This window comes from Lissotriton helveticus, chromosome 1_1, assembly GCF_964261635.1.
Source record: "Lissotriton helveticus chromosome 1_1, aLisHel1.1, whole genome shotgun sequence".
In the NCBI taxonomy this organism is placed as follows: domain Eukaryota; kingdom Metazoa; phylum Chordata; class Amphibia; order Caudata; family Salamandridae; genus Lissotriton; species Lissotriton helveticus.
The window spans coordinates 223,359,102-223,370,799 of record NC_136057.1 but is presented as its reverse complement, the minus strand read 5'-3'; the positions used below and the strand labels follow the sequence as shown (position 1 = coordinate 223,370,799).

General features: G+C 47.5%; 1 protein-coding gene across 1 annotated transcript; it reads left to right on the top strand.

The window, feature by feature from the left end:
- Nucleotides 1-10,098: 10,098 nt before the first annotated feature.
- Nucleotides 10,099-11,028, top strand: LOC144760523 (olfactory receptor 5AP2-like). The gene has a single exon (XM_078646536.1). It carries the CDS (start codon nucleotides 10,099-10,101, stop codon nucleotides 11,026-11,028), a length of 930 nt encoding a protein of 309 aa, XP_078502662.1.
- The last annotated feature ends 670 nt before the right edge of the window (nucleotides 11,029-11,698 follow it).

Sequence of the window (11,698 nt, the reverse complement as noted above, 5' to 3'; positions counted from 1 at the left end):
ATGGACATGTGAGAAATAGAAGGGAATGCAGACACTCTTAGACAAATGAAATGTGTGCTTATCATAAGCTATGGCTGCAGAATCCTCCAGTGTACTTTTGGGGTGGATACTGTTGTTCTTTTATAGTTTCATGAAGTGATTATTCCCTCTAGTACAGACACAAATGCAAACAAGTGATCACTCTTTGTTCAATATAAAGTCGTGGAATAATGGTAAGGTAATTACGATAAAAGGGTACCTGTGTATGGACCGGGTAGTTATCAACCGGTGGTTGGATGGTTAAAATGATTTGCCAGCAAAAATTGGGATGAAAAACTGTGGAAATTATAAAACACAAGGGTAAGTGCTAGATTGGAGACTGCACTGATGGACATGTCTTCTACAGATGACGTGCAATTAGGGTAGGTGTACTGCAAACGAGAAAAACAGTTGTAATTCACCAAGGTTACACTATTATCTGCTCCAGTAGCACAACAACAACAAATTGACTCTATTCAATCCTTGAGTAAGTCATACACCCCCATGACAAGTCACAGATAGTGGAAGGGAATCACATGCAAATCAATGTGGGTAATGAATTACACTACCAGCTAAAAGTCCATTGTCTAAATGCAACTGAAAATAAATAAAAGACACACATTGTAGGAAGGTGGCTACCTGACTATGGTTACCCCAGATTTTTTGCCTGTGTTTAGCTGGTTTTTGACTTAGTTGACCTGGTTCCCTGCTAATCAGGGCCCCAGGCCATCTGCTCTCTCTGTAAAATGGATTCCATGTACCCTAGGTACATACCACAGTTGGAAATGGACTCCTTGTCAGCCCCTGTATAATGCACTATAGGTGCCCACGGCATAGGGGCCACCAAGGCCTACCAGGGGCTGCAGCATATCTTTTGCCACCCCTGGCTGGTTCTTAAATTGACACAACTGGCTGATCACTCAGCTGGGGTAAGGTGGTGTAATCACCCCTTACTTAGATATAGTATACCTATATCTAAACCTATATCTGGACACATATAAACCTGTGAGCCACTCCTATGGAAGGCCTCATCAATCCTGGAGGCAGAGTGCGTGGTTTAATGTGAGATGGAGCTCTAGCATGAGCTGAGCCTGTCTGCAGCTGTCGGGAACAACTCCCTAAGCTGTTTCAGGATAATGCCATACCATATACTCTTAAGTGCATTATAATCCTCGCGGTTATATAGCAACTTTGGTTTGGCTTTATCAAAACATGTCGTGTAAGGTGTCATACGATTTGGAATACTATCCCCTCGCCAGTTCTGGCGACGGGGATAGCATTCCACCCCTCTAGAGGGGTAAGACATGTTACTTTACTTAAATGCGGTTCATTTCTAAAAGGACCTTAGATCCACAAAATGGATGCCTCTGCCACAGACAAGAGTCTGACCCCCTGAAGCTGACCGAAACTCAGCCAAATGGGGCCTGGACAAAGGGTTTCCTGTCGCAGGGAGGTGTTACCACCCCCCAGACAAGAGATAGTGGATTGTAGCAGGGAGGTTTGAAAGAAACCAGACACTGCATGGGGAGCACAAGGCTGCCCCTTGCATAATCCGGCCAAACCGGTTCTGGGGCACTCCAGCCCTCGTGCCAGGGCAGCCAGGATCAAAGGAAGGGGGTGTATCCACCCACTTCCTGGGTCCCACCCATAGGAGGGGACCTAGCAGGTAATCCAGCCCCCTAGATTAGTATAAAACTGGGAGCAGTGCCAATGCACTTCAGATTATCCTGATGAAACATAAGAAACGAAACTCTGGACCCTTCGACATCCTACTCGACGTAGAAGCCCGAAGAATCTCCCTTGTGGTCAAGGAGTGACCACCCTGTGCAAACAGGCACCATCCAGCCATCGACGTCTGCTTTGTTGCAGTTCCCGACGGAACTCGAGCAACAGAGATCGACGAGATCAAGCTTGCCTGCCCTCCAACAGCCCGATCCACAGTCCCTGCAGAGCTGAGACCCGTGGAGGCGACCGGAAGCGTGGGGCATGCCATCTTGGAAAGACCACGAGACGCTGACCGTGCAGCCCACGAGTGACCCTTGAAGCTGTGCACCGGGGTTTGAGAAGCCCCAACCCTGAGCCACACTTGCACCGAAGTTCAGCCCTCCACACTCGACGAGTGCTGCGTAGGGCCCTTCTGCTTCTTTTGGCTCAACGCGTTGAGCCAGCCGGCTAGTGGCCCCTGTGCCGACGAACTTTGAAATTCGACCTGCGAATCTGGTTGCTCCAGATCTGCACCAGCTCCCCTGAAAAGGAGCCCCCACTCTGACCCTCCTGGTTCGAGTGAGAAGCAATCTCCCGGTTCCGCGTGGATTGCACTTGCCAAGTGTTGTTTGCTCCAAACTTGAAGCCGACTGCGCCGACGGTGAGAGCCCTCGTGGGACAGATCGTGACCCGCTCCTGGACGTCGCAGATGCCCCAGAGCCCACGTGACAGCGGAGAGAATCTCCTCGACTACCACCTGATTGCGCCCGACATTGCCTGGTTCCGTCCTGGTTCCACCTTGGTCACTGCTGAGTGACCCAGACTCTGTCCCGTCTGCTTTCAGGTACTTTTCGACTTGAGTCCACCCTTGGACTCCACCGGACACTTCTCTTTCACCCCGCCTGCAGCCCTTCCAGCTTCAAGCACCAAGAGCCTGCGTGACGAAACCCGACTCAACTTCGACCCTGTGCACCCGCTTTCTGTGGGTGAGGTAACTTTGCTCCGCCGGTGTTCCCACACTGGTACACATCTCTAGGGTCTGTGTCTTAAGTTTTGTTCCTCTAGGCTCAGCGGAAGTGTCCTTAAACTCTAACTTTGCAACGTTTACGCACCATTGGTTAACATTGGTGCATGCGTGCGCTTTCTGCGCTGCACCCGAATCCCGCGGGCTTTTCCCGACTTCAGCATTGCTTGTCCCAACTGCTCCCAGCGATTCCCTAGGCCCTAGGCCTAACCACTGTTCGATTGGTATCTCTTATACCACTTGTTTAGTATATGGTTTGAGTGGCCCCCGCTCTCATCCATAATTGTGCAACTTTGTATGTTATACTGTGCTTTTGATTTAACGCTTGTGCCCCTTTATTCATAAAGAATACTGGGGATTGTTTTTAGTAATAAATACATATATTTTTATAATATATACTTGCGTGGTGTCCTTTCATTTGATATTACAGGATTGTATGTGGTAAAACAGCTCGCTTAACACGACCTCTTAAGTTAAGCCTTTAGGCTGCTTAGTCCATGCTACCCCTAGGATAGCTTGTCTAATAAGGTTGACTTACAACCAGACACCATAAGGGATTGTTTGGTCTGATAACAGGTGGTTTCAGAATTGGAAACATCACCTATCAGGCCAACTTCTCACATTGGTGAGCAGCGGTGCGGATTTGAGCTTGCTGTTGTTTTACCATTACAATCTTTTTATCAAATTGAAAGATCGCATCAAGTACCTCTAGGTACATATAAATCAAAAGCTTAGCATATTTAAGTTCTACTGAACTTAGTAGTTGTAGAGTAAAGGGATTAGCATACCCTGACTACAACTCACTAGCAAGGTACAGTAGGGAAACACTTAGTGTAGGTAGGTGCATCACTTACACCACACTAGAGTCATGTCTGACACAGGAAAAGCCTCAGGGTCTGCTCCTGTGACAGTTGACCTTACCAAGGCAACTTCCAGCTATGACAAATTAACCCGAAAGGACTTGATTACCTTGTGCATATCAAGAGGGTTAAAAAGGGGCAGAAGTCCCACCTGTCCTATCCTGATAGCCATTCTAGAACAGGATGACTTAGAGAAGGAGAATGCAGTTCCCTTAGAGTCAGGAGATGGAGTGAAACCCCCCTTGAAACTGATACCACTACAGAAGAGGAGGAAGAAGAAGAGGAGGAAGAGGAGGAGGAGGAGGACTCAGATGTAGAGGACCCAGAAAAACAGGATCAGAGGGGTAGCCAGGTCCTAGTTGCCAGGCTTAACCAGGCCAACTTAGACCTACTGGGAAATGGAGAGGGCCAGCACCTCCCCAGATCCTACCATGTCATTCTCCCAGGCAACAGAAGAGTGAGATCTCCCTCAGGGGACTCTCATATTTCTAGTGCCTCAAGAGAATCTCAGCGAGGTATGACTGCCTCTCAGAAGATTGAGCATAGGGCCAGAATGAGGGCTGTCAAACTCCAAATAGAGAGGGAGGAGGTAGCCTTGGCTCAAGCTAGACTTGCCTTGGCAAGAGAGCAGAAATTGTGTGGCTTAGATGCCACTGGTGGCAGCAATATTCCTAAAGAGAAACACAGGTCCTATGATAGTAGAAACCTGACAAAGATTGTGCCCCCCTACAAGGAAGGGGATGGCATCCACAAGTGGATAACTGCTCTTGAGAGAGCCTGCATGGTACAGCAGGTTCCTGAGTAACAGTGGGCAGCAATCTTATGGTACTCCTTTTCAGAGAAAGGGAGAGATAAGCTCCTCACTGTTAGACATGAGGATGCAAACAATGACAAAGTCCTGAAGAGTGTTCTGATAGATGGGTTTGGCTTAACCACTGAACAGTACAGGTTGAAGTTCAGAGACACCCAGAAGACACAGACACAGGACTGGACAGATTTTGTAGATTGTGCTACTAAGGCTCTGGAGGGTTGGCTACATGGCAGCAAAGTACATGACTTTACAGGATTGTATAATTTGATTATGAGGGAGCAGATCCTAAGTAATTGTCAGAACCAGCTCTTACACCAGCACCTGGTGGACTCTGATCTGACCTCTCCCCAAGAATTGGGAAAGAAGGCAGACAAGTGGGTCAGAACCAGGATTAGGCCTAAGAATCAGGACAGTAACCAGAAGAAGGAGTCTACCAAGCCTCAAGATAAGGGTGGGGATAAAAATAAAGAAAAGACTTCCCCAGGGCCCCAAAACTCCAAGAATGGGGGTGGGTCCCAAGACACTTCTTCAACAGAGAAAAAGCCCTACTGCCATGTCTGTAAGCAGGTTGGGCATTACAAAACAGACAACTGTTGTCCCAAGAACGGCAATAAAGAGAATATACCTCCAACGCCAGCTCCAACACCTCCTGTTACTGTCAGCAGTAATCCCCCAGGAAGTGGGAGCACACCCAGGAATCTGGGTGGGTTTACTTTTGGAGCCCAGGAGGACCTTGGCCTATCCAGGTCCCCATCCCCAAATGATCTTGTTTATGAGACTGGCAGGGAGTTTGCCAACTTCTCTGATTGCCCAAATACTTTGAGCAAATATAGACAAGAACCCATCATCAATGGTTTGAAAGTTGAAGCTTTTAGAGACACAGGGGCTAGCATCACCATGGTGGCTGACTGTATAGTCCCCTCTAAGCAACTTTTACCAGGTGCCACATACCAGGTAACAAACATTGATGGCGTCAAAACCAATCATCCCATGGCAGTAGTAAGTCTCAGCTGGGGAGGTGTCATTGGCCCAAAGAGAGTGGCAGTGTCATCAAACTTGCCTGTAGACTGCCTACTTGGTAATGATTTGGAAATCTCAGCCTGGGCTGAGGTTGAACAGGAAACCCATTCTAGAATGGTGAACTCCAATGGAAAGGTTAGTGGGGCTGTAATGGCTACAGCCCCAATTCAAGATGTCCTGCCTGAAAAGGTTGGTAGGGCTGAGAAACTCTCTGCCCCATCTTTAGCAAAAGCTCTTCCTGAACAGAATAGCAAAGCTGTTATGATAACAGCAGAAACCCAAACTGAGTCTCCTCCTGAAAAGGTTGGTGGGGCTGTGATGGCCACAGCCCAAACTCAAACTGATATGTGTGTTGTGAAACCTGAAATGATGGATAACTCCACACAAACTGAGAGCATGGAGGAGGAAGGGAAATCTCCCCCTCACCAGAATTTAGGACAGGATCAGCCTCCTCAGGGAACTGATCTTACCCCTGATGAAGGAACTGCCCCAGAGGTGGTTGGGCCTAGCCTGACAGAACCTCTGATGTCAGTGGACCCTTCTCAGGTGGGACCCAGTCTGGAGCAGGTAACCTGCCCCTCTCTACCTTGCCTTAGTCAGCCCAGGGCTGCAGAGGACAAGAAGGACAGTGAGACCCAGAGGGCCCCCTGTCAAATAAAGCACCCCCATCAACAGATTAGGGGCACCAAAACTAGTAGCCCTAGTGAGGTGAAAACTTTGAAAACTCCTGAGGGAGCCCCCTTAAAAACAGTTAGGGACCTCCCACAGATGGATTCTGTTGGGCACAGCCAAACCTGGGACCCAAAGGGCCCAAACCTGACCTGTCCCTCCAGCAAGCCAAACAGAGGGACCCAGCCTCCAGCTTTAGGTAGCCAGAGGTTGACCCTGAGAGCACAGTGCAACTCAGTCAAAGAAAGAAAGGCACCCATGGTGGAAGATAATTGGAGGAAGCTGAGCCCTAAATTAGTGGAGCCTCACTTCAATACTCCATATCCAAACCAGCCTTTAACTTTGCATAAACACACCCAAGGTAGTGATTCCCTATGGTGGAGACCCTCTAATAACCCAAGGGTGAGGGACTGCTTAGTGGACCATGAGACAGGGGGTACCCATGCTAGTGCAGGTACTTCCTTATATGGCCACTCAGGCAATATAGGCTTACCTGGCCAAGGATAGCCTTATCTCCTTTCGTTTGGGGGGGGGGGGGGTTATGTAGGAAGGTGGCTACCTGACTATGGTTATAGATTTTTTGCCTGTGTTTAGCTGGTTTTTGACTTAGTTGACCTGGTTCCCTGCTAATCAGGGCCCCAGGCCATCTGCTCTCTCTGTAAAATGGATTCCATGTACCCTAGGTACATACCACAGTTGGAAATGGACTCCTTGTCAGCCCCTGTATAATGCACTATAGGTGCCCAGGGCATAGGGGCCACCAAGGCCTACCAGGGGCTGCAGCATATCTTTTGCCACCCCTGGCTGGTTCTTAAATTGACACAACTGGCTGATCACTCAGCTGGGGTAAGGTGGTGTAATCACCCCTTACTTAGATATAGTATACCTATATCTAAACCTATATCTGGACACATATAAACCTGTGAGCCACTCCTATGGAAGGCCTCATCAATCCTGGAGGCAGAGTGCGTGGTTTAATGTGAGATGGAGCTCTAGCATGAGCTGAGCCTGTCTGCAGCTGTCGGGAACAACTCCCTAAGCTGTTTCAGGATAATGCCATACCATATACTCTTAAGTGCATTATAATCCTCGCGGTTATATAGCAACTTTGGTTTGGCTTTATCAAAACATGTCGTGTAAGGTGTCATACGATTTGGAATACTATCCCCTCGCCAGTTCTGGCGACGGGGATAGCATTCCACCCCTCTAGAGGGGTAAGACATGTTACTTTACTTAAATGCGGTTAATTTCTAAAAGGACCTTAGATCCACAAAATGGATGCCTCTGCCACAGACAAGAGTCTGACCCCCTGAAGCTGACCGAAACTCAGCCAAATGGGGCCTGGACAAAGGGTTTCCTGTCGCAGGGAGGTGTTACCACCCCCCAGACAAGAGATAGTGGATTGTAGCAGGGAGGTTTGAAAGAAACCAGACACTGCATGGGGAGCACAAGGCTGCCCCTTGCATAATCCGGCCAAACCGGTTCTGGGGCACTCCAGCCCTCATGCCAGGGCGGCCAGGATCAAAGGAAGGGGGTGTATCCACCCACTTCCTGGGTCCCACCCATAGGAGGGGACCTAGCAGGTAATCCAGCCCCCTAGATTAGTATAAAACTGGGAGCAGTGCCAATGCACTTCAGATTATCCTGATGAAACATAAGAAACGAAACTCTGGACCCTTCGACATCCTACTCGACGTAGAAGCCCGAAGAATCTCCCTTGTGGTCAAGGAGTAACCACCCTGTGCAAACAGGCACCATCCAGCCATCCACGTCTGCTTTGTTGCAGTTCCCGCCGGAACTCGAGCGACAGAGATCGACGAGATCAAGCTTGCCTGCCCTCCAACAGCCCGATCCACAGTCCCTGCAGAGCTGAGACCCGTGGAGGCGACCGGAAGCGTGGGGCACGCCATCTTGGAAATACCACGAGACGCTGACCGTGCAGCCCACGAGTGACCCTCGAAGCTGTGCATCAGGGTTTGAGAAGCCCCAACCCTGAGCCACACTTGCACCGAAGTTCAGCCCTCCACACTCGACGAGTGCTGCGTGGGGCCCTTCTGCTTCTTTTGGCTCAACGCGTTGGCCCGGTCACTTGCCAGCCGGCTAGTGGCCCCTGTGCCGACGAACTTTGAAATTCGACCTGCGAATCTGGTTGCTCCAGATCTGCACCAGCTCCCCTGAAAAGGAGCCCCCACTCTGACCCTCCTGGTTCGAGTGAGAAGCAATCTCCCGGTTCCATGTGGATTGCTCTTGCCAAGTGTTGTTTGCTCCAAACTTGAAGCCGACTGCGCCGACGGTGAGAGCCCTTGTGGGACAGATCGTGACCCGCTCCTGGACGTCGCAGATGCCCCAGAGCCCACGTGACACCGGAGAGAAGCTCCTCAACGACCACCTGATTGCGCCCGACATTGCCTGTATCCGTCCTGGTTCCACCCTGGTCACTGCTGAGTGACCCAGACTCTGTCCCCTCTGCTTTCAGGTACTTTTCGACTTGAGTCCACCCTTGGACTCCACCGGACACTTCTCTTGCACCCCGCCTGCAGCCCTTCCAGCTTCAAGCACCAAGAGCCTGCGTGACGAAACCCGACTCAACTTCGACCCTGTGCACCCGCTTCCTGTGGGTGAGGTAACTTTGCTCCGCCGGTGTTCCCACACTGGTACACATCTCTAGGGTCTGTGTCTTAAGTTTTGTTCCTCTAGGTTCAGCGGAAGTATCCTTAAACTCTAACTTTGCAACTTTTACGCACCATTGGTTAACATTGGTGCATGCGTGCGCTTTCTGCGCTGCACCCGAATCCCACGGGCTTTTCCCGACTTCAGCATTGCTTGTCCCGACTGCTCCCAGCGATTCCCTAGGCCCTAGGCCTAACCACTGTTCCATTGGTATCTCTTATACCACTTGTTTAGTATATGGTTTGAGTGGCCCCCGCCCTCATCCATAATTGTGCAACTTTGTATGTTATACTGTGCTTTTGATTTAACGCTTGTGCCCCTTTATTCATAAAGAATACTGGGGATTGTTTTTAGTAATAAATACATATATTTTTATAATATATACTTGCGTGGTGTCCTTTCATTTGATATTACAGGATTGTATGTGGTAAAACAGCTCGCTTAACACGACCTCTTAAGTTAAGCCTTTAGGCTGCTTAGTCCATGCTACCCCTAGGATAGCTTGTCTAATAAGGTTGACTTACAACCAGACACCATAAGGGATTGTTTGGTCTGATAACAGGTGGTTCCAGAATTGGAAACATCACCTATCAGGCCAACTTCTCGCACACATCATTATATCACTGTAGATACAGCAAACAGCCTTTTACACCACAATGCACAAATGCAAATATAAGTACAAAAAGCGAGTAAACAAATTTAACAAATGTTATTTGATTGAAGTTATTTAAAACAGCATACACATTTTAAAAATGCATACACCAATGCAAACATGTTGCACACATTTTAAACAAATATTAAAAAAACTGATTAAGGTAAATCATGGGAAAATAGTTATAACTGTAAGCAATGCAGAAACCTACATGGATGTTATTAAAACATGTAAAAATAATGGATGGACATATATAAAAATACTAATATTTAGAAAATTAATGATTTTAAAAAACACATGAGTCAGCACACAGATTTACTTTCACAACTTAGGCCTAGGAAGTAAGGCAGAAGTGAGTCAATAGTACTGTGAAAGAGTATGCTAGGAGTACTAGAAGAGTAAATAATACCACCCCATAGCAAAGCCTTCGTGAATCATATCCCTACACTACAGTTTGGAATTTTGAATGTATCACTATTTAAAGTCTTTCTTCTGAACAGTGTTCACCACATACATTCCCATTTTAGAGACAGTCAAAGGAAGTAGGGAAAGCTCAAAGCACACTCTCATTGATACAAACACATGAATACGAGATATATGTACAGCACTGGGTTGTTTTTAACTAAAGCCTCTAACTAATCAACAGGTTTGGTGAATTCTTGTTACCCCAATGGAAAAGAAAAATCACACCTTTATCACAGAATTCATCCTCCTTGGACTTTCAGAAGTTCCAGAACTCCAGATCTTTCTGTTAATCCTGTTGCTGATGATATACAGCATCACATTGGTGGGAAACTGGGGAATTCTGGTCATTGTCTGGATGTCACCTTCCCTTCATAGTCCCATGTACTTCTTTTTAGCTAACTTGTCATTTGTTGACATCTGCTACTCAACAGCAATCACACCACAGAACTTGAGCCACCTGCTGATGGAAAAGAAAACCATTTCTCTTAAGGCGTGTGCTGCTCAGTTGTTTACTTTTGCTGTTTTTGGGACAACAGAGTGCTTTCTCCTTGCGGTAATGGCCTTTGACCGCTACACCGCCATCTGCCATCCTCTGCGATACATGGCAATCATGAACCGGAGGGCTTGCCTTCAGCTTTTGGCCACGTCCTATACTGGGGGTTTAGTAACCTCTGCCATCAACACAGGATGCATCTTTAGACTTTCATTTTGTGGGCCCAATGTGATCCAGCATTTCTTCTGTGATGTACTACCACTTTTGAGACTTTCCTGCACTGCAATCTTCTTCAACAATATCCTGCTGTACACATTTTCATCACTCATTACTGTCAGCACTGTTATGGTTATTGTTGCCTCATATGTCTCAATTATCTCAGCAGTGCTTAGAATCCGCTCAACAGAAGGGAGGCTTCAGGCTTTCTCAACCTGTGCCTCGCATTTTTCATGTGTACTGCTTTTCTATGGCACAGTCTTTTTCATCAATGTGGGCTCAGTCTCAAGCGCCTCACAAGATCGAGATCGAGTTGTTTCTGTTTTTTACACCACGGCGATCCCGATGTTGAATCCCCTTATCTACAGCTTGAGGAACAGGGATGTAAAAGGTTCCCTTAGACGGATCATGGGGTGTATATACTGAAACATCAGTGCTTCTCTATTTTTTCAAATTGGTGGAAATTGACTTGTTGTCTTTGCAACATTTCAGTCTCTACCTTATAACAACCTTTTTTGCAGTAATTTGGGGACTAACATAAAGAATAGGTGCAGCATACAAATAAACAAAAAAGCACAAAGGTGAATGAAAACATTGATAAAGAGTGGGAAAATAATGAGACCAATAAAGTCAACTATTTGAGTGTAAACACCATAGCCCATATTTATCATGGTTGTGTGTCCCCCCCTTACACCATGCAATGGTGTGCAAGGGCGGGGAAAATCCTAGGTGAGATTTATGAAACCACCCAAAGCCATGTTGCATGATCCTGCATGACTTGATAAATCTGGAGTAACCCAAGACATTGTAAATTGGTACCTTGCATTCCTCTACAGCCAGTAAGTGTTTCATGGGTGGATCGTGGGTGTCCCCACACAGTCATCCATGGATGTTTTGGCGCATTTGGAGATTTAACTTTGGAGGTAGATCTGGGAATGCGTCAAAATGCTTCGGCTCCCCAGGTGAGGTGCAAGGAGAAGAAATGTCTTCATTTCTCCTCATTGTTCCCTCTTTCTATGAGTACTGCATTCCGCGGCACACATAGAAAGAGCTATATGCCTCTCAGGTTTGTTTTTGTGCCCCTTCCTGCACAAAA